Source organism: Chiloscyllium plagiosum, chromosome 3, assembly GCF_004010195.1.
Source record: "Chiloscyllium plagiosum isolate BGI_BamShark_2017 chromosome 3, ASM401019v2, whole genome shotgun sequence".
Classification (NCBI taxonomy): Eukaryota; Metazoa; Chordata; class Chondrichthyes; order Orectolobiformes; family Hemiscylliidae; genus Chiloscyllium; species Chiloscyllium plagiosum.
The window spans coordinates 31,788,822-31,812,852 of NC_057712.1; the positions used below are offsets into that span (position 1 = coordinate 31,788,822).

General features: G+C 41.2%; 1 protein-coding gene across 1 annotated transcript in view; it reads left to right on the forward strand.

Moving 5' to 3' along the window:
• The window catches only part of LOC122548600 (CUB and sushi domain-containing protein 1-like), a 2,366,391-nt gene that overhangs the window by 2,330,610 nt on the left and 11,750 nt on the right, over window positions 1-24,031 (forward strand). The window contains exons 67-69 of the mRNA XM_043687435.1: window positions 7,153-7,218; window positions 10,660-10,821; window positions 21,730-21,842. Coding sequence (XP_043543370.1) covers window positions 7,153-7,218; window positions 10,660-10,821; window positions 21,730-21,842 — 341 coding nt within the window. The remainder of the gene's footprint in view (window positions 1-7,152; window positions 7,219-10,659; window positions 10,822-21,729; window positions 21,843-24,031) is intronic.

The window sequence follows — 24,031 nt, forward strand, 5'->3', positions numbered from 1 at the left end:
TACAACTTCTTTTTGACAACTTTTGCTGTTCATTGGCTGGTGTGACTTCCTGTGAAGTTGCTAAAAATATAAAATTGTTTAACATTTCCCATGCAGATGACCAGAAATCTCGTTTAAAAAATGCATTGTTTATCAACTGAATAAAATAAACTGTTGTCGGAGGGGACACATGTAAGACTATTTCTCTAATTCATGCCCGAGTTATTATTCAGATTTTTATAATTAGATTAGATTACTTACAGTGTGGAAACACGCCCTTCGGCCCAACAAGACCATACCGACCCGCCGAAGCGCAACCCACCCATGCCCCTACATTTGCCCCTTACCTAACACTACGGGCAATTTAGCATGGCCAATTCACCTGACCTGCACATTTTTGGACTGTGGGAGGAAACCGGAGCACCCGGAGGAAACCCACGCAGACACAGGGAGAATGTGCAAACTCCACAAAGTCGCCTGAGTCGGGAATTGAACCCGGGTCTCTGGCGCTGTGAGGCAGCAGTGCTAACCACTGTGCCACCCACGGTGCACAGATGGTTTATGCAGATGGCAGTTATGCACAGATGGTTTCTTTATTATTAGCAGCAAAACCTTTCTCCAGTGTCAAGATCCAAATTAGGAATGCATTACTGTGACGGTGCCGTACACTGTCATGTTTTCACCATAACCTCTAATTTCTTCCCCTGTCCTAACTGAGAAAGTTGACTGTCAGGTCTTTTCCAAGACACACATTAAGGAGGTGACAAGTACTCTCCTATCCGTCCCCTCACTGTAACTTCTATTGATTCTGGGTCAGTGGCACAATGAGAATTTGTGTTTTATTATGGCCTGTAGTCAAAATGCATTTGTGTGAGTTGCTTATGGTTTGCAGTTCATTCAATGGCTTTTATTTCAGATGCTCTTTCTCATGGACCTGATGAGCTTCTGCAGTTAACCTTTATAAACAGGTATAAACAAGGCTGTCTAGATCTATTATGAGTCCAAATTCATTATGACCCTAGAGGTGATTTACCCCAATTATATTAGTTTCAAAAGCAAGCTTTAGAAATTTTTTATTCTCAAGCTCTTGTCCCTGAGATTGTAACATGATGGCTAACAAACACCATTGCGCACTAGATACCAAATGAAAATGCAAAAGCAGTGCAACGTTAAGTGATTTGCAGCCCACTCAATGGCTTTTTACAATGATATTTCAGATGGTATTGCATATGGAGTATCTCTGATCTGATGAGGTTCTGCAGTTAACCTTTATAAACAGGTACAAACAAGGGTGTCTTGATCTATTATGAGTCCAGAGTTGTTCTTCCAAAGCGGCAGTGGGCTGGCTTATTCAGCCTGTGTTATAAATTTTCACATATTTAGAGATGAGAGAGCCAGAGCATTTATGTTTTATTATGAGGAATCATCACAACACAACAAGGGTTGATGAAACTCATTTCATTGCAGTATTCTGACACCATTGAGTTTTGATGTGTGTGCAGTCAATAGAGAAGAAGGAAGGTAACTCGGCCGATGTATCACAGTGTAGTTCAGCTTCTTTGCAGTTCATGCTGACAAACTGAGAAAGTTTCACACGTGATTAGAATTACCTATATTTTAGTGAAGTATTGACTTGAATATCTGGCCTTGTCTTCAGCCAAGGTTGCTATAACATAAGATGTGTTGCAGCCATCTTCAAAGCTGGTACATCCATTCTTAAAAGGATACCTTTTCCTTGGAATTTATAATATCTTCATGCCTGTTCTGGGCTTAACAGTCACCACAGACAGATATGGATTGGGTTAACCTCCAGGCAAGACTTGAAGTGGCCCCTTCTGTGGTGGTGGTAGAGCTGCTGCATTCTGATTGCGAATGGAGTCGATGAAGAAACCATCAGATATCTCCTCAATCTCTTGCTGCATTGAACACTTAATAGAAAACATTTACATCACAGCAAGGATATGCATAGTTGTGTGTGTGTGTCAGCAAGGATAGTGTGTGTGTGTGTGTGTGTGTGTGTGTGTGTGTGTGTGTGTGTGTGTGTGTGTGTGTGTGTGTGTGTGTGTGTCTGTCAGATCATCCAGCTGTTTTCCATCTCTTTCTACCTTGTCTCTGGGTCAGCTACTGTGAACTTGTCATCGCTGTCACAGTAGAACACAATGCCTATGAAACAGGACAAACTGCAGCTGGGAGGTAGGATGCTGTTACAGCCTGCAGGCCCCTGTCGGTTAGCAAAAATGCTTTTCTCCTCAGTAATTAGATTTTTTAAATTTCATATATTTACATACAAGGCTGTTGGGAGCAGAATTTCAACTGGTTGTCATTTTGTTGTGAGAAATACTCAAGGAAGACATTTAACTGTAAGCATTTGAGGGAAAGATGGGACAAATAGTGATCAATGAAAGCAAAAAGAAAACTGGACTTGAGACATCATTATTTCTGTTGGCTTTTGCATTGTATTGCAATTTCTTGGAAAATGTGGAACTTTTTTGAATAAAATGATTAATAACCAACATCTTGCTGCTACATTGGATCCAAGTGATTTCAAAGCTTGCGTTATACTTATCACAGAATCACATGTACTTGAAGCAATTCCATGCTTGACTTGATTTGCAGTACTGTGGAACTTGCCTCTTGTATTCCTAGTGAGTCTCAGATGTTCATCCATTCCTGTCACTTTATGTTCAGAGAGATTACTGTGTTTTGTGTGGCGATGACCTCTGACATTGGAGGAGCACTGATGTAGCTGGTTGGCGTTTACATGGAGTAGACTTGAGTTCAATTCTGTATTATCAGCACACTTCCTGAAAGCAACAAGTGACTGTGACAAGATCACCTCAGATATATATATATATATATATATATATATATAGGGCCATCAGAATTGATTGCAAATATATCATTATATATCTTCAAGAGGGAGCTGGACATATCTAAAGGGATCAAGGGTTATGCAGAGAAAGCGGGGTTGAAATACTGAGATTGCACAATCAGCCATGATCATATTGAATGATAGTGCAAGCTCAATGGACCAAACAACCCACTCCTGCACCTGTTTTCTATGTTTCTATACACAATGGCCCTTCCTCTATAATCTTCTGAAGCTGACAAATTGGCCTAGGTTATTACTAAATGTGCTGTCTGATGCATGAACAGAGCACATCTGGGTGTAAGTTCGTTGGCTCAAGTAACCAGCCATGGGAATTACATCCAACAGTTTTTGCCCTTTACCATAATCGCATGTGTTATAATATTTTCATATCAATGACATTTCTACTTCCTCCAAATGTATTAACTTCACTTGTTCTATTCACAATAATAGTTTAAATGGTTTCCCAAGCTGTTGTACTAAAGCATATCGAGTCATAGAGATGTACAACACGGAAACAGACCCTTCGGTCCAACTCATCCATGCCAACCAGATAGCCTAACCTAATCCAGTCCTATTTGCCAGCACTTGGCCCATATCCCTCTAAACCCTTCCTATTCATATATATATACACCCATCCTTTTAAATGCTGCGATTGTACCAGCCTCCACCACTTCCTCTTGCAGCTCATTCCAGACACGTACCACTCTCTATGTGAAAGGGTTGCCCCTTTGGTCCCTTTTATATCTTTTCCCTCTCACCTTAAACCTATATGCCCTCTAATTCTGGATTTATCTACCCCAGGGAAAAGACTTTGTCTATTTATCCTATCCATTCCCTCATGACTTTATAAACCTCAGTACGGTCACCTCTCATCCTCCGACACTCCAGGGAAAACAGCCCCAGCCTATTCAGCCTCTCCCTGTAGCTCAAATCCTCCAACCCTGGCAACATCCTTGTAAATCTTTTCTGAACCCTTTCAAGTTTCACAACATCTTTCCAATAGGATGAAGACCAGAATTGCACGCAATATTCCAAAAGTTGCCGAACCAATGTCCTGTACAGCCACAATATGACCTCCCAACTCCTGTACTCAATACTCTGACCAATAAAGGAAAGCATACCAAATGCCTTCTTCACTATCCTACCTACCTGCAACTCTACTTTCAAAAAACTATGAACCTGAACAAGGTGCCTTTGTTTAGCAACACTCTCTAGGACCTTACCATTAAGTGTATAAGTCCTGCAATGATTTGCTTTTCAAAAATGTAGCACCTCACATTTATCTAAATTGAACTCCATCTGCGACTCCTTAGCCCATTGGCCCATCTGATCAAGATCCTGTTGTACCCTGAGGTAACACTCTTTGGTGTCACGTATACCTCTAATTTTAGTATTATCTGCAAATTTACTAATTATACCTCCTATGTTCATATCCAAATCATTTATATAGATGACGAAAAGTAGTGGACCCAGCTCCGATCCTTGTGGTACTCCACTGGTCACAGACCTCCAGTCTGAAAAGCAACCCTCCACCACCACCCTCTGTTTTCTACCTTCGAGTCAATTCTGTTTCCAGATGGCTAGTTCTCCCTGTATTCCATGAGATCCATCCCTGCTAACCAGTCTCCCACAAACGCCTTACTGAAGTCCATATAGATCATGTCCACCACTCTGTCCTCTTGACCTTGCCTGATTTTAATTGCAGCACCACCATCAGCCATGAATTCACCTGCCAAGCTCAAAGCTCTGGAATTCTCCACTAACCTTTTGCCTTTCCACGTGTACATTGTTTTTATTTTCCCTTGAATATGCTCCTGCAAGGTCTTGTGGCCTGCTGGTAGTGTCCCTTCCTCTGGGCCAGACGCTCCAGGTTCAACTCCAAATGGCCATGCAAGATGTGTCATAAAACAACTAAGTAGGTCCATCATTTTAATCTGCAAATCCTTCAGATGTGCCTTTGACAGGCAGTAAGAGCAGGAGGGTTCCCTGGTCAGCCAGAACCATGCATAGCTGCAGCAGGACTCCACACACACATTCTTGCCATGAGCGACTATGACCATAAGACAGAGGAGTGGAATTAGGCCATTCAGCCCATTGAGTCTGCTCTGCCATTCAGTGAGATCATGGCTGATCTGATCAACATCCTTTTCCTGCCTTTCCCCCCAAACCTTTGATTCCATCACTGATTAAAAATCTCAGCTTTAAATAATGACCAAGCCTTGACACACCTCTGCAGTAAAGAATTCCACAGATTCACTACCCTCTGGCAGAAAAGTTTCCTCATCGCTATAATATGTATGTAATGTGCAACCCCTTATTCTGTGTTTATACTGTCTGGTCTTAGATTCTCCAACAAGGTGAAAACAAACTTTCCACATCTACCCTGTCATATCCTCTAGGTTTCTTACATGATTCAGTAAGGCTGCCTCTCATTCTTCTCTATTCTAACAAATGCAGGCTCAATCTACTCAGCTTCTCATAAGATAGTCCCTCTATCAACCCAGTGAACCTTCTGTAGAACTCTCCACATCCTCATTCTGAGAAAATATCCCATACACGCAATCTACCTCACTGTCCAAACTTTTATTAATCTGATCTGATGTCTCCTTATCTACTTCTATGTTACATTCTATTTTATAATGTGTGCGTGAGGTGCCTTGAACAGTTCACTACATTAAATATATTGACTTATCACAAATATGGTTTTCTTTTCTCCCCCTCCTTTCCTTTATTCACACCAGCTTAGAAACATCTTTATTCTTTTTGATTTTCAGTTATGGCAAATGGTTAGAGCCAAATGTTAAATTGTTACTTTTTCATCAATAATTAATGACCTGCCTTGAGTTTCCTGATATTGGAATGGAGGTAAGGAGAAACTTCTTCAGCCAGAGATTGATGAATCTATGGAATTCATTGCCAAAGAAGGCTGTGGAGGCCAGCTCATTGAGAATATATAAGACTGAGATAGACAGGTTGAGTATCAAGGGGATCAAGAGTTATGGGGAGGAAGCAGGAGAATGGGGTTGATAAACTTATAGAGTCATAGAGATGTACAGAATGGAAACAGACCCTTCGGTCCAACCCGTCCATGCCAACCAGATATCCCAACCCAATCTAGTCCCACCTGCCAGCACCCGGCCCATATCCCTCCAAACCCTTCCTATTCATATACCCATCCAAATGCATCTTAAATGTTGCAATTGTACCAGCCTCCACCACATCCTCTGGCAGCTCATTCCATACATGTACCACCCTCTGCGTGAAAACGTTGCCCCTTAGGTCTCTTTTATATCTTTCCCCTCTCACCCTAAACCTATGCCCTCTAGTTCTGGACTCCCCGACCCCAGGGAAAAGATTTTGCCTATTTGTCCTATTCTTGCCCCTCATAATTGTGTAAACCTCTATAAGGTCACTCCTCAGCCTCCGACGCTCCAGGAAAAACAGCCCCAGCCTGTTCAGCCTCTCCCTATAGCTCAGATCCTCCAACCCTGGCAACATCCTTGTAAATCTTTAATCAGGTGATTGAATGGCAGAGCAGACTCAATGGGCTGAATGGCCTAATGTTTGCTGCTGTCTCACATGGTCTTATAGGAAGAGTGAATACTGAGGTGTGCCTTAAGCCCCACCCATAACGATGATGGCATAGCTGTCATAAGAAAGCCCATGAACCTGACGAAAGGTCAGCTCAGAATGTCAAAGGAGTAAAACCTATCGTCACATTCCTCCTCGAAGACATGGTTTCAGAGACTAACATGTCAGCGTATATTGTACACAGTTGTCAATGTGCATAAAATGCATCTTCTTTAAGTCAACACTTTCCTTTCACAAAACCAGCAAATAGTTTTCCTCCACCACACTAGACCAAGTAAGCCCCGTTGATTCCCACACTGAAAGAGGATGATGGCTGCAAGCTGATAGCTGATCTGCCATGATGATTGCTCATTGCATCTTTTGTTTTGAATAGTTATTAAAATTGTGACTGATGTCTCTTGCCTATTGTAGAACAACAGTCTGGAAATAGACATGTTTAAAAAGCAGAGCCTTAAGGAATGGTTATTGCTTGTGGTTGTGTTTGAAAATTGTACCAAAATAATTACAACGAGTGCATGAAATTACCAAATGTTTTGCTTTCACAACAGGTCTATTAATAGAGAGCTGGCTTCTCTAATTGCATTGCTTAACTTAACAGGTGAGATGAAAATGCTTATCTCTTCATCAGCCTTCAGGATTTAATTGTCCCGCACAGCAGATAATTAATCCTTGTATTTGACAGAACCTAATGGCCTTTCTGTCATTTTCAGCTGGGCCCAAAATAAATGGCAGATCAAAAGGCACTGACTCAGGAACTCATAAAACTAAAGCTCCAGGTTGGTATTTATTCCAGATTAATTACTCAGCATATGCTACGTTTCAGTAATTTATTTTGTGTAAAAATCTTTTTTCAGAGTGCATTATAAAAGTTGAAAGATTTCAAAAATGCTAAAATTTCAGGGCCTTAATATTTGCATATGAGAGTTTTTTTTAAGAGTGTGATCTTATTTAATCGTGCAGTTTGCTAAATTGTTTTTGCCACGTTAAAGTGAGCACTATATTAATTTTCTATGGTTACAGCAATGTAAAACCTGTTTGCACTGTTACAGACATAAGGTAAGTGCTACAGTGACTTTTGCCATATAATAGAACATAGAACATAGAACAGTACAGCACAGAACAGGCCCTTCAGCCCACGATGTTGTGCCGACCATTGATCCTCATGTACGCACCCTCAAATTTCGGTGACCATATGCATGTCCAGCAGTCTCTTAAATGACCTTGCTTCCACAACTGCAGCTGGCAACACATTCCATGCTCTCACAACTCTCTGTGTAAAGAACCCACCTCTGACATCCCCTCTATACTTTCCTCCAACCAGCTTAAAACAATGACCCCTCGTGTTAGCCATTTCTGCCCTGTGAAATAGTCTCTGGCTATTGACTCATCTTTGCCTCTCATTATCTTGTATACCTCAATTAGGTCCCCTCTCTTCTTCCTTTTCTCCAATGAAAAATTAAAAATATAATACCTCTTTATAAACCAACGTGCAAAGGAACTAAATGTTCACCTGTGGGATGGACCGTCATTGGGAGGACAACTGATCGCATAGAATCAGGGCTCACAAACACTGACCCCCCCCCCCACACACACACACACTCTCCATTCCAATCTTCACTCCCATCTCCTAACTCCTGTCAAGAATCTGAAGAAATTACAAATGTTAATATTGCTAGCATAAAAATAATCCGCTGTGAATGTATCTGATAACCTCACATACATGGACATTTCCATTTAAACTAGTGAGCAAACTTTGAAAGAATTTCCCAGGAACTTGAAGCTACTCTTGGGCAATTCCCCTGATCTGGAACGCTCTGAAAGCATCCATTTACCAAACCAAAAGGTTTTCTCTAACTTGTTTTGTTAACACAAGGACATGGAAGTAGTGGGAACAGTCGGATATTTGCACTGCAACTTGGCAGTGGTTTTGCAATGTGGACAAACTGAGATAGTTTCAAGTGGAAATGTTTGTGTTAACTGGACACCTTCTTGTTCTTTCATGTAAACAGTAGGCTGGATTTTCTGAGGAGTGACAATCACAACTATGATGACCCTCTGCTCCTGCTTGTCTTCCATTAGCACAGTGCTCTGGCATGAGATTCTGATTATGAGTGTACCTTATATCGAACATGTGCCCCTTATTGTGAGGGATAGTCGGACAGCAGTCCAACCATGTGCCATTTTCACAGCAGTAGTTGTCATTTTTATCGAATCATAGAATCCCTACGATGTGGAAGCGGGCCATTTGGCCCATCGAGTCCACACTGACCCTCCGTAGCGCATCCCACCCAGATCCATCCCTCCTACCCTATCCCTGTAACCCTGCAATTCCCAAGGCCAATCCACCTAGCCTGGATATCTCTGAACACTATTGGCATTTAGCATGGCCAGACTACCTAACATGCACATCTTAAGACTGTGGGAGGAAACCCACGCAGACACCGGGACAATGTGCAAACTCCACAGATAGTTGCCCGAGGGTGGAATCAAACCCGGGTCCCTGGTGCTGTGAAGCAGCAGTGCTAACCACTGAGCCACCATGTTCTGTGATGCGAATGTCCAGCAGCACAGACAGCCACTTTGACAGCTGCTGTGAAAGGGTCAGTATGTAATATGTGTTTGGGTCTAAGATGCCTGGTGACAAGAGTGCCAAGTGGGTAGAGTGCCAGATAAAGTGATGAAGTGTGATCGGGAAGGTTGGGGGTGTGCAGGAAGTGTCAGGTTCAGCAGGAAAAATGCAAGTCATGCATGGCAAGGGGGAGGCAAATTGTCAGGTCTGGGATAGGGAATATTGGGTCTGGTGGCAGAGATGTATCGGTTTCTGAAGGGTACGGGTTGTTATACTCTGCAGAGAGAAGAGTGGAAAACATTAGTTCCTGGGGTACAGGAGGGGATGTTGGACCAAGTTCAGAATATGTCAAAGATCTAAGGTAGTTGTACTTATAGGAGTGGGTGGAGAGTTTAATAGTTACAGAAAATTTGAGTTTTATAGCCATTCCTCAGTAATTATTCACCGCAGCAAAACCCTCCAGAGTCCCTGATTTAAATGGATACTTTCAGACCAATCCAGATCAGGGGAATTGCCCAGGAGTAGCTTCAAGTTCCTGGGAAATTCTTTCAGAGTTTGCACATCAGGGATTCTGCAGGGTCCTGACTCCCCTGTACACTGCACAACACCTCCCTGACCTTTGAAAAGTTCATTCTGGATTAGTAGTGCTGGAAGAGCACAGCAGTTCAGGCAGCATCCAAAGAGCTTCGAAATCGACGTTTCGGGCAAAAGCCCTTCATCAGGAATAAAGGCAGTGAGCCTGAAACGTGGAGAGATAAGCTAGAGGAGGGGGGGGGGGGGGAGAAAGTAGCATAGAGTACAATGGGTGAGTTGTGGAGGGGATGAAGGTGATAGGTCAGGGAGGAGAGGGTGGAGTGGATCGGTGTAAAAGGAGATAGGCAGGTAGGACAAGTCCGGACAAGTCATGGGGACAGTGCTGAGCTGGAAGTTTAGAACTAGGGTGAGGTGGGGGAAGGGGAAATGAGGAAACTGTTGAAGTCCACATTGATGCCCTGGGGTTGAAGTGTTCCGAGGCAGAAGATGAGGCGTTCTTCCTCCAGGCATCTTAAACGTCGATTTCGAAGCTCCCCGGATGCTGCCCGAACCACTGTGCTCCCCCAGCACCACCATCCAGAATCTGGCCTCCAGCATCCACAGCTATTGTCTCTACCAGAAACTTAACTGTACCAGCTATATAAATACTGCAACTGGGAATTAAACGTGGACCTGACCAGGTAGTCACGGAGGGAATGGTCTTTGCGGAAGACGGAAAGGGGTGGGGAGGGAAATATATCTCTGGTGGTGGGGTCTGTTTGGAGGTGGCGGAAATGTCGGCGGATGATTTGGTTTATGCGAAGGTTGGTTGGGTGGAAGGTGAGCACCAGGGGCGTTCTGTCGTTGTTACGGTTGGAGGGGTGGGGTCTGAACTTTGAAAAGTTCAGGCAAATGTTGGGAATGATTCTATTTCTCTGAGGGAAGCATCAAGTGCAAGTGTCACAACAATCATTTTCAAACCGATTGATGTCATATGCACTCTCGGAAAGCAATGTCTCTTATCATTATTGCCCTGCAGATTGTCTCTGGCAAATATTTTTCTTAAATTTGTTGTATGTTTGCTAATGTGATTTCAATTCAGCTCCTATTACCAAATCTTCGTTTATTCCTTTAGTTCCTCCAGATGTATTTGCTCCAAATTCTATATGGAAGGGCTTCTATGAGTACCTTGGAAAGAAACAACCGGCAACATTAACTGTTGATTATTTTAATATTTCCAATGGTCGTGTAAATGTTACATTCATCGAACACAGCAACATGGCATTAAAACTGTCGGGTAGGTTTTCAACTCCTGTGGTCCAGATAACATTGATCAGGTCTGTATTGCTATTTTCCTCAACAACAAAATTGCTTCATTGTTTGAAACCTGTTTTAAACTGATGAAAGAGTTGTACGAGGTGGAGTGTAAAGTGGAGCAGAGGTTCTAAGATCTTGCTGAGAGAAAAAGATCCATGTTTGAATGTAATTCAGGGGTGCAGGATGTGCAGAGACAGAATAAGAAAGCAACCCATAACACAATGTCAAGTTTTTATCACAGTCCACAAGAGCAATTATTGTAGAGCACCACAGGATATTTGCGAATAAAACATCGAGTAAGATCGGTGTAGTTAATTAAGGATCACATGATTTGTATCTAAGTTGACCTCACAGTAAATCAGTCCCAGTTTCTGACCTGATCAGAGTAGCGGCTCTTACATTGCAGTGATGGTGTCCCTGCCCCTGGGTTAGGAAGCCTGGTTTCAAGCCCCACTTTCTCCAGAGGTGTGTCATAGCATACATAAATAAAAACAGAAATTGCTGGAAAAGCTCAGCACGTCTGGTAGTATCTATAGAGAGAAGTCAGAATTAGCTTTTCAGGACCAGTGACCCTTCTTCAGAACTCATAATGTGTCTGAGCAGGTTGATTGGAAATGTCTTTGGCCTGAATGGATCAAATCTGCCAATCTGTATTGATGCTAATCTGTCAATCCATGGCAGTATTATTCCTTCATGATCTCCCCACAGTTACATGCAATGATATCTTCATGCAGCCTTATTTCTGGGCAGATTAGCCAGTGAATATCCCAATAGGGACAGTGAATGCCCTTTGTCATAAACTAGAATTAATGTATAGAGTCGATAAGATGTGGAGCTGGAAAAAGCGCAGCAGGTCAAGCTGCATCAGAAGAGGAGAGTCAACATTTTAGGCAGGACCCTTCAGAAATGTCAACTCTCCTGCTCCTCAGATGCTCCTTGACCTGCTGTGCTTTATCCAGCTCCACATTTTATTGATGCTGACTTTTCAGCATCTGCAGTCCTCACTATCTCCAAACATAAATGTATAAACTGACTGGGTTGAAATCTGATTCTTTCAAGGAGCCGATGTCCTGCTATTTCTGGAACTTTCTTTTGTAATGAAGATTGGAGAAGTTGAAGACAGGGCGAGGACAATGAAAATAAGAGCTAACTCTACTATTTATTAGTCTAATAAATTTTCAAACTCATTTACAATAATCAAATGCCAAATAATTCATATGCTGATGCTATCCAGTGTATTTTCCAGTTGAAGCTTATTGTTGAAAAGTAAATGGTTAATTTACTTCAGTTTAAATTCAAGATTTAGAAAAAACATCATCAATTTGGACTCTATCGGAGCTCTTAAATGATTATACTCATGACATTTGGGATTATGGGGTATATTATGATTTAAAACTACCTGACCTTTGGAAAGCAATTATTAAAAATTACTTTTATGTATGATTGAAATGAGGGAATTCAGTTTCATGGACCTGGGCTGCAAAATTTGGACCTGTGGCACCGCTCATGTTAAAACAGGAACTCTGAGGTGAACAAATACCTGGCACTGGTGATACCTGGCATCTCTTATGGCACAGTGTTAGTGTTTACCTTTGGGCCACGTGGTCCTGGTTCAAGTCTCACTTGCTATAAATGTGTGTAAAAATATCTCTGAACAGGATGGTGAGACATATCAATGATCTGGGCATCCCATGTGTTCGCCACATGCATGTGGGCAATTTCAATAATTGTCTAACAGAGACTTGACTCGCAATGCGCCACTTTGAGCCCTGTAAAGCCTGTTAATGGTCTTCCTTAAACCTACACAGCTTGACTGAAACATATGTTCAACTGCATGAGGAAGTCCCTACCAGCGATATTTAAAGGCATCACTATGGAACTTTTAGGTGGAAAGACTTCCTTTTGCTGATGCACAGTGAATGGAAATACTGTCTTCATCGTTGTTAGATGAGCTATTGAAAGTTGTTTGAGTCAGTAGAGAACAATGTGAGGCATTCATGCATAAAACCTGCCCTCGATCATTGACAGGCTTCAGATGATACTTCATTTGTTAGGTTGGAACTGGATTCCCCTTCACTTGTTGACAGTGACAAATGGATAAATGTCAGGCCTTGTCAATGCACACAGTGTTTCTGCGTTGCATGCCTATCAGCCTCCTTGGTGCTCTTCCTGTCCTCTGTTGCAGCATTCAGCTAAAACATCAACCATGGTGGAGCTGACATTCGCATGACACTTTCTCCCTGGGCTTGCTGAAGTCCAGTCATGCCCATTAATTTTCTATGAGCAGACACTGCCATGATATCACTCTCTTTAAATTGCCAATGACTGAGCTGATGGTTGTGATTCTCAGATGTCTCCTTTAGTGTTCACCATTCACCAGGTTACAACAGCTCTTAGATATCTGAAAGCATAAATGCAGAAAGGTAAATGTGAGGGAAAGTTGAGTGAATAGAAAGCAAGAAGTCCCCAATGCCATCTTGTATTTGAAATGAATAATGATAAAATGGATATTGAGAAAGTGCAAAGGGAGGAACATGCTGTCATCCTAGATGGCTGCAGTGCTGCATGGTGAAACAACTTCAGTGACTTACATCCCAATAATTCACCACACTGTCTCCTCTAAAGGCTTCAGGAGCGACTTCATCCAGTTTATCTGTATGTGACCTTGTCCTACAAGGTAATCATATGATTGGGTGTGTTGCAATGCATTTCAATGTATCATGTTTGATTGTCATGGCTGAATATTCCCAAGGAAATATGTGCAACTGTGAGAAGCAGCTGGTGGCATTAATAAGTTTGTCAGAGTGCAGAAGCCATAGACTCTGAGGCATAAGTGGCACTTGCTGAAGATTGTCACTGGCTTAGAGGTTTTGGGGTGGGTCAGGGCTTTTGACACAATCAGTGATTTCAGTACCGATTATTTCCATTTTAAAAAAACATTGCATGCCCCTTCCCTCAAAGTTTACACTGAACTTCATTTGCAGATCATCAGTTGCAAAGTCTGTCATGAAAGAGCACAATTGGACAGCATATAAAATTATACTTTACAACAAACTCTGCCTGTATAATGTCCTTTGATTAACAGCTGTGGCTTAGTAGAGTTTGATAATCGAACTAAAAATTGGTTTATCACAAATTTGTTCTGATTTTAAATCACAGTTCCGTCCACCAGCTACTTGTAACACAATTTTAAATGAGAACATGAGTTTTCAGTAAAAAAAGTCCTCTGGTTAGATTTGGGTACCATAATGAATGTCTTAGAAAATATAAAATGCTAAGACATGGAGTTTTTAAAGCACGGAAACAGGTCCTTTAGCTCATAGTGTCCATACTGGTTATTAATTCTATTTCCATTTTCCAAGACATGGCCTGCAGCTCATAGAGTCATAGAGATGTACAGCATGGAAACAGACCCTTCAGTCCAACCCGTCCATGCCGACCAGATATCCAAACCCAATCTAGTCCCACCTGCCAGCATCCGGCCCATATCCCTCCAAACACTTCCTATTCGTATACCCATCCAAATGCCTCTTAAATGTTGCAATTGTACCAGCCTCCACCACTTCCTCTGGCAGCTCATTCCATACACGTACCACCCTCTGTGTGAAAAAGTTGCCCCTTAGGTCTCTTTTATATCTTTCCCCTCTCACCCTAAACCTATGCCCTCTTGTTCTGGACTTCCCGACCGCAGGGAAAAGACTTTGCCTATTTATCTATCCATACCCCTCATAATTGTGTAAACCTCTATAAGGTCACACCTCAGCCTCCGACGCTCCAGGGAAAACAGCCCCAGCCTGTTCAGCCTCTACGTATAGCTCACATCTTCCAACTCTGGCAACATCCTTGTAAATCTTTTCTGAACCCTTTCAAGTTTCACAACATCTTTCCGATAGGAAGGAGACCAGAATTGCACGCAATATTCCAACAGTGGCCTAACCAATGTCCTGTATAGCCGCAACATGACATTCAAACCCCTGTACTCAATACTCTGACCAATAAAAGAAAGCATATCAAACACCTTCTTCACTATCCTATCTACCTGCGACTCCACTTTCAAGGAGCTATGAACCTGCACTCCAAGGTCTCTTTGTTCAGCAACACTCCCTAGGACCTTACCATTAAGTGTATAAACCCTGCTAAGATTTGCTTTCCCAAAATGCAGCACCTCGCATTTATCTAAATTAAACTCCATCTGCCACTTCTCAGCCCATTGGCCAAACTGGTCAAGATCCTGCTGTAATCTGAGATAACCCTCTTCCTGTCCACTACACCTCCAATTTTGGTGTCATCAGCAAACTTCCTAACTGTACCTCTTATGCTTGCATTCAAATCATTTATGTAAATGGCAAAAAGTAGAGGACTCAGCACCAATCCTTGTAGCACTCCACTGTTCACAGGCCTCCAGTCTGAAAAACAACCCTCCACTACCACCCTCTGTCTTCTACCTTTGAGCCAGTTTTGTATCTAAATGACTTGTTCTCCCTGTATTCCATGAGTTCTAACCTTGTTAAATCAGTCTCCCATGGGGAACCTTGATGAATGCCTTACTGAAGTCCATATAGATCACATCTACTGCTCCGCCCTCATTAATCCTCTTTGTTACTTCCTCAAAAAAACTCAATCAAGTTTGTGAGACATAATTTCCCACGCACAAAGCCATGTTGACTATCCCTAATCAGTCCTTACCTTTCCAAATGCATGTATATCCTGTCCCTCAGGATTCCCTCCAACAACTTGTCCACCATCAAGGTCAGGTTCACTGGTCTATAGTTCCATGGCTTGTCCTTACCGCCCTTCTTAAACAGTGGCACCACAATAGACAACCTCCAGTCTTCCAGCACCTCACCTGTGACTACTGATGATACAAATATCTTAGCAAGAGGCCCACTTATCTAGCTTCCCACAGAGTTCTAGGGTACACCTGATCAGGTCCTGGGGATTTATCCACCTTTAACCATTTCAAGACATCCAGCACTTTCTCCTTTGTAATATGGACATCTTGCAAGATGTCACCATCTATTTCCCTACAGTCTATATCTTCTATATCTTCTATATCCTTTTCCACAGTAAATACTGATGCAAAATACTCATTTAGTATTTCCCCCATTTTCTGCGGCTCCACACAAAGGCCGCCTTGCTGATCTTTGATGGGCCCTATTCTCTCCCTAGTTACCCTTTTGTCCTCAATGAATTTGTAAAAACTCTTTAGATTCTCCTTAATCCTATTTGCCAAAGCTATCTCATGTCCCCTTTTTACCCTCCTGATTTCCCTCTGAAGTATACTCCTACTTCCTTTATACTCTTCTAAGGATTCATTCGATCTATCTTGTCTATACCTTACATATGCTTCCTTCTTTTTATTAACCAAACCCTCAATTTCTTCAGTCATCCAACATTCCCTATACCTACCAGCCTTTCCTTTAATCCAAATAGGAATATACTTTATTGGGATTCTCATTTCTGAAGTCTTCCCTTTTTCCAGCCGTCCCTTTACCTGCGAACATCTGCCCCCAATCAGCTTTCAAACGTTTTTGCCTAATGCCGTCAATTTTGGCCTTTCACCAATTTAGAACTTCAACTTTTAGATCTGGTCTATCCTTTTCCATCATTATTTTAAATCTAATAGAATTATGTTCGCTGGCCCCAAAGTGCTCTCCCACTGACCCTCAGTCACCTGCCCTGCCTTATTTCCCAAGATTAGGTCAAGTTTTGCACCTTCTCTGGTAGGCACATCCACAAACGGAATCAGAAAATTGTCTTGTATGCACTTAACAAATTCCTCTCCCTCCAAACCTTTAACACTATGGCAGTCCCAGTCTATGAGGAGAAAGTGAGGACTGCAGATGCTGGAGATCAGAGCTGAAAATGTGTTGCTGGAAAAGCGCAGCAGGTCAGGCAGCATCCAAGGAACAGGAGAATCGATGTTTCGGGCATAAGCCTGAAGAAGGCTGAAGAAGGGTTCCTGAAGAAGGGCTTATGCCCGAAACGTCGATTCTCCTGTTCCTTGGATGCTGCCTGACCTGCTGCGCTTTTCCAGCAACACATTTTCAGCTCAGTCCCAGTTCTATGTTTGCCTCCCTTTCTATCCTTCCTGTAGCATTTGTATCCTGGAACATTAAGCGGCCAGTCTTGCCCGTCCCTGAGCCATGTTTCCATAATTGCTATGATATCCCAGTCCCATGTTCCTCATTACACACTGAGTTCATTTGCCTTTGCTGTTAGGCCCCTTGCATTGAAATAAATGCAGTTTAATTTATTAGTTCTACCTTGTCCCTGCCTGCCCTGACTGTTTGACTTGCTTCTGTTCTAAACTGTACCAGTCTCCAATTGATCTCTTTCCTCACTACCTCCTGGATCCCATCCCACCTTACCAGTTTAAATCCTCCCGAGCAGCTCTAGCAAATCTCCCTGCCAGTATATTAGTCCCCTTCCAATTTAGGTGCAATCCATCTTTCTTGTACAGGTCACTTCTACCCCAAAAGAGATTCCAAAGATCCAAAAATGTGAATCCTTCTCCCACACAGCAGTTCCTCAGCGATGCATTCATCTGCTCTATCCTCCTATTCCGGTCCTCACTAGCTCGAAGCACCAGGAGTAATCCAGATATTACTACTCTTGAGGACCTCCTTTTTAAATTTCTGCCTAACTCTCTGTAATCTCCCTTCAGAATCTCAACCTTTTCACTTCCAATGTCATTGGTTCCAATGTGGACAATGACCTCTTGCTGGTCCCTCTCTCCCGTGAGAACATTCTGCACCTTCGCTGAGACACCCTTGATCCTGGCACCAGGGAAACAACACACCATTCTGCTTTTTTCTCTGCTGGCCACAGAAACGTCTGTCTGTACCTCGGACTAGAGAATCCCCTAACACAATTAATCTCTTGGAACCGGACGTACCCCTCGTTGCATTAGAGCCAATCTCAATACCAGGAACTCAGCTGTTCATGCTACATTCCCCTGAGAATCCATCACCCCCTACATTTTCCAAAACAGCACACCTGTTTGAAATGGGTATATCCACAACAGACTCCTGCATTAGCTGCCTACCTCTCTTACCTTTCCTGGAGTTAACCCATCTACGTGACTGTATCTGAGTTCCCCCCCCCCCCTTCCTATAACTGTCATCCATCACATACTGTTGCTGTTGCAGATTCCTCATCGCTTCTCCAACTGATCCATTCCATCTGATAAGATTCACAACCAACAGCATTTATGGCAAATATAATCTGCAGTAACCCTTAAACTCTCTTTAAGCTCCCACATCTGACTAGAAATACAAATGAAACTAGAAAAGGCCATTTTTGCTCCTTCACAATCTACAGAAATTAACACCGTTCTATTCCTCTACAAAACACTGCCTCAGGTTAAATTAATAGTTATGGCTTATATTTTAAGTTTAATCAAGAGACATATCTCCAAAAACATCTAATCAAGAAAGAACCCATTCTACTCACTACTGCATATTCTCTGTAGGCCACACTTAAAACAACGATTAACTTATCTGATTCTGTGCTGTGAACTTCGCCCAACAGTTCCTCCAAGATCAGTTGCGAATTTCACTGTTTGTTAATTTTCCCAGATGCACTCCGATGTCCAATGATACATGAATTCAAACATCTTAGGCAGTAATTGTGCAGGTTTTTTTTCTCTCTCTCTCTTGCACTGACCTCGCCATGTGCTTCCTTTGTCTGTTCTTCTCCCTTTTAAAACTGCTGTTATTTTGCCTTTTTCCTCCAAAGTTTCAAATCAATTCAACAGCATATATAAAGTAATTGCTGCTCCTGGAATTCAAGGAAATCACTTCCAGCACCTAAAATACCTCAATAAAGGAGCAGCAGCCAGAAATATTTCCCATCCTCCATCTTGGATTACCCAGATATGCTGTTGTATTACAATGCTCATCTGAATACTTTTTAAATATCTTTAGAGTCTCTGCCTTTTCCACCAGAGTTCCAGCTATTAATCACCCTCTGGATAAAAACATTTTTCCTCAAATCTCCTCTCAACTTCCTGTGCCTTACCTTTAAACTGTAACCCCTGGTTATTGACTTTTCTACAAAGTGTTAATGTTTAGAACATAGAACATAGAAGAATACAGCGCAGTACAGGCCCTTTGGCCCTCGATGTTGCGCCGATCCAAGCCCACCTAACCTATACTAACCCACTATCCTCCATATACCTATCCAATGCCCGCTTAAATGCCCATAAAGAGGGAGAGTCCACCACTGCTACTGGCAGGGCATTCCATGAACTTACGACTCGCTGAGTGAAGAACCTACCCCTAACTTCAGTCCTATATCTACCCCCCCTTAATTTAAAGCTATGCCCCCTCGTAATAGCTGACTCCATACGTGGAAAAAGATTCTCACTGTCGACCCTATCTAAACCCCTAATCATCTTGTACACCTCAATCAAGTCACCCCTAAACCTTATTTTCTCTAATGAAAACAGCCCCAAGTGTCTCAGTCTTTCCTCATACGATCTTCCTTCCATACCAGGCAACATCCTGGTAAACCTCCTCTGCACCCGTTCCAGTGCCACCACATCCTTCCTATAGTATGGCGACCAAAACTGCACACAATATTCCAGATCAAGTATCCGACTATTAGCCCAGTACCCCATCTTTTTGTTATTGTTCCCAAAGTGAATCACCTCACACTTAGCTACATTGAATTCCATTTGCCACCTTTCTGCCCAGCTCTGCAGCTTCTCTATATCCTGCTGTAACCTGCCGCATCCTTCCTCACTGTCAACAACTCCTCCGACTTTCGTTTCTCCATGTCTATCCTGGTTATGCCCCTCAGAACATATTTCCTCTTCAGCCTGCTCTGTTCTAAGCAAAAAACAACCCTACCTTATTTAATCTCTCGTTATAGCTGAAACACGCAGGCCCAGACAGCATCCCGATGAATCTCCACTGCACTTTCTCCTGTGCAATCACATCCTTCTATAGTGTGGTGACCAGAACTGCACACAGTACTTCAGGTGTGGTCGAATATTTCCTTGCTCTTATATTCAATGACGTTATTTTCAAAGGCAAGTATCCCATCTGCCTTCTACACAACTTTACTTGACCTGATGCCTTCAAGGATCTATGGACATGCATACCAAAGTTCCGTCTGATCCTCTGTATCTTGTGGGGTCCTACCATTCAACATTCACTGTCTTGCCTTGTTAGTCCTCCCAAAATGCATCATCTCACACTAGTCAAAATTTATCTATCTGTTCCCTTGTGCACAAAAGATTAGTTCAATCTTTAGAGTCCTTTCAAAGACTGACAGAGAAAACCACTGAGCAGAAATTCCCAATGGTTAATTGATTCATTCAGAGAGACTGAAGTTGCCTTAAATACAATTTGTATTTAAAATTCCACAATCTTCCATATTGGTTACGCCAATCTGATGAGTGGTGGGAGAGGATATCATATTGACGAAGCCAAGCCAATCAAGTAATAACTGCAGACCCCAGAATTTAAAGTACAGTTTTTATTCAATTTAAAAACCTGAGAATCTACAAATGATTATTAAGAATTATTAATTGCTCATCACTGCTATTAAAGTGTTCAGCTGCACAATAAGTACAAATTGTATTCACATTTTCTAAAAGAAAAGATTGTGATATTCTCGCTTCTACTAATTTTGTATTCAAACTTGTGAATATTATTGGGCATGTCATTCAGGTTCAACCATAGTAGATCTTACTCAGAAATCACTCACTGGTGATTAAAGTGAATGAAGTTAATGTACTTAATATCTGCCCTAAAAGTAGAATATTTCATTGTTTTTTTGTGCACTTATTGTTGATGCAAAGCACTCACAGATCAGGTCATGATATTGACTTAAAGATAGTAAGTAATTTAGAGCATTAATTTAGAATCATCCTTAGAGCCAACATGCAGAGCAAACGTTGATTTCTTCACTTCGAACTGGATTCAAATTTATACCACGAGACAGGGAGACTGTGCTCAAACACAGAATAACATGACCCATGTTGCACTGAAGTCACTTTTTATTCTGTATACCTTGTGCTTGGAAGAAAGTATACTAGCAAGCTATTCTTGTGCCATTCAGAATCAAAATGCGTCATCCCATATTTTTTGTCCTAATCTGACTGGTAACCATCTTGACTTATGAACAAACTTTTAGTATTGATCACACAGTATTTAAGAAATGTTCAAAATTAGAGAAATACAAGTAAGTCCTATTCAATATGGAAAATTATATTAAATTATTCAAATGGCGATCATTATTAAAATTAATTTTGATTTTCAATTCATAATTTTAATCGAGTGGGTTTTTCAGATTTCAGAGCTCCAATGGGATTTAAAATAATGCCATTTGAACACAATTCTTTTAATCCTTTGACTCAACAATGGTGTCTGATCTTTCAAAACCTCAAACCTTGAAACACCCTCCCTAAGATCCTTTTGTTCTCCACCCTCTTTTAATTTAAAGCAACCTTTAAAATTGCCTTCTTTCATCAATATTTTACCAGCACTTCTGATATCTCTTCCATTCTTGTTTAGTTTCATTGTTTGCAAATGCTGTGAAATGACCTTAAGGCTAAAGATATGATGTACAAGCTATTGTCATCCAGTGCAAATAGATCATTTCTATGAGCAGGCCTTACCTTAGGTTTGGAACAATACTTATCTCTCAACATACATCATTAATCAGATAATCTGATTCCATCGATCACTGCTATTTTTGGGCAGATTATCCGCTGTGTGTACTCACTTTGGGAAAATGAGGAAACTTCTGCTGACTGTCTCAAGATCCTGAAAAGTGTCATGGAAATCTTTGAAAATGTCAATTTCTATGTATGACTGCTGTCTTTCAGTTAAACTGTATTGTTATAAGCGTGATCACTTGTGTGATTTTTCTGTAGGAATCTATAAAAAGGAAGAGACCCGACTTTTTTTAAAGGTCTACCAAATGAAGGGACCTATTGAGATCTTTATAAGCAAGTTCAGAAATGATAACTGGGCTTTGGATGGTCATGTAAGTACATGGTTTCTTGATATTATTCAGTTTGATGATAATTTCGAAGTTGTATCCTATTCAAAGAAAGGCAGACCAGGCTCCTTTACCAGTTCAGTGAACTGACCTATTATGGACTGTGCCAATCAGACCTGTTCTATCCCATCCTGCACAGTGAGTTACTTTTGGATATTTTGTTAATCACCATGGATAGTTGAAATAGTTTCAATGTTGGTGACTATCAAATGCATCAGTAAGGACACAGTAACGAGACTGAAAACATATAAATCTGCAAGCTGTGATACGTTAGGACCAATAGACAAGTGTGTGAGTAAAACAGTCTCCCTGCATGCTGAAAGACTCTATGAGAGTCATCATTTTGGCTAAAATATAAACAATGGGCAAGGCTACAAATTTGTCTCTGCAACAAAATCCAGAAGCTTGTAAAATAGTGACTTTGAATAACTTGCAGTTTTGTTGGCCATAATTATAAAAATGTTATCATGGTCCTCCTGCATCTATGTAAAGTGGACATAGTGTGACATCAAATAGTATCAAACACTGGTTTAGCTCCTGAGCTGCAATAGGAGTTTTAAATAATGTTTAAAGGTTTTATATTTGAATAAACATTCATAACAATTAATGAGCTAATAGCACAGCAAAAATATAGTCATTCCTCCATATCCATGAGCTCACAAATTTATCTTTTTACAAGTAACCAGTTATTCAAAATACAAGCATTAAACTCACCTGTCTGCGACCACTTTCACTTCCGTGATAATCTCGCTCTTGCTCTCCGACCTGTTCTAGTATTTGCCCTCAAAGAACAAGAGCAGAGGTGCTCACGAGGATGAAGAGGTTGTCAATATCCATTGGATGGAGATAGAGGAGGAGGGCATGTCATTGAGGCAAAGTGGCTGATAGGGAGGGGAAGGCAAGTCTGCACTGTCCTCCACCTCCAACACTCCATTATATTCTATTAATATTAACTTTTATTTCAGCTGTTTTAGTATTTATTATTTTAATGCAAACCGTAGCCTAAAAGTAAGAAGCAAAAATTCATAATCTTGGGGTCCAGGAACCAAATCATATTTTTACCATAAGTTATTAAACTAAGCACTCACGAATTCATCATTCATTGGAATTGTCGGGAACAGAACTCTCGCGGATATGGAAAAATGACTCTATGTAATTTTGATCTAATCATCATTGCAGATACATAGTTCCCAGCCAACTAGTTTGGGAATAAATAATTCAGTTCATAGTACACTTTGGAGAGGGAGACTGAATGGAAGATGAGAAGGTGTAGTCCTGATGATAAAAGATAGTATTAAGACAATGGTGAGAGAGGACCTTGAATCAGAAGATCAGGTAATATAATCAGTCTGATAGAAATTATAAATAATATGGATCAGAACACCATTGCTAAGAATAGTTTTCAGGCTTCTGAACTGTAGTGATAACATTGGGCAGAGCATTACACAAGAAATCATTGCAGTTTGACACAAAAGAAAACTGATATTCATGTGAAACTTTTATCTTCATTATAAATTGGCCAAACCCACTTGGCAAAGGTGATCTGGGAGAAGAGTTTGGAGAATATCTTTGCAGTAGTTCCCTGGAACACTCATCAATTGGGATAAAGCAGTTTTAAAACTAGCATTATGTAATGTGACAAGTTTGATTAATAATCTTGTGATAAAAGTCCTTTGGGAAGAAAAATAAACGTGATTTCCATATTAAGTTTGAAAGTGACATATTCCAGTCCCAAACAAGAGTATTAAACTGAAACAAAAACCAGTTATATAAAAATGGGAGATAAAGCTCATTAAGTTGATTGGATAAGTAGATTAAAGGATACGTCAATAATTATGAACAGTGGGAAGCATTTGAAGAAACAATTCAAAATGTTCAACATAAATGCATAACATTACAAAACAATGACTCAACAGTAGAGATTCACCTATGGCTTGCTAGGGAAGTTAAGATGGTATTAGAATAGAAAAAGAGATCTATTATGTTGCAAAACTGTAAGGTTGAGAATTGGAAGTGTTTTAGAAACCAGCAAAGTTTGATCATAAAGAGAGGAGGAGTTTGTGTAGGTAAACCAATTTTGAATATAAAAACAGATTGCCAGAGCTTTATACAAATAAAGGGAAAGAAAAATACCTAATATCAACATTGATCCTTCAAGACAAAGAGAGAAATAA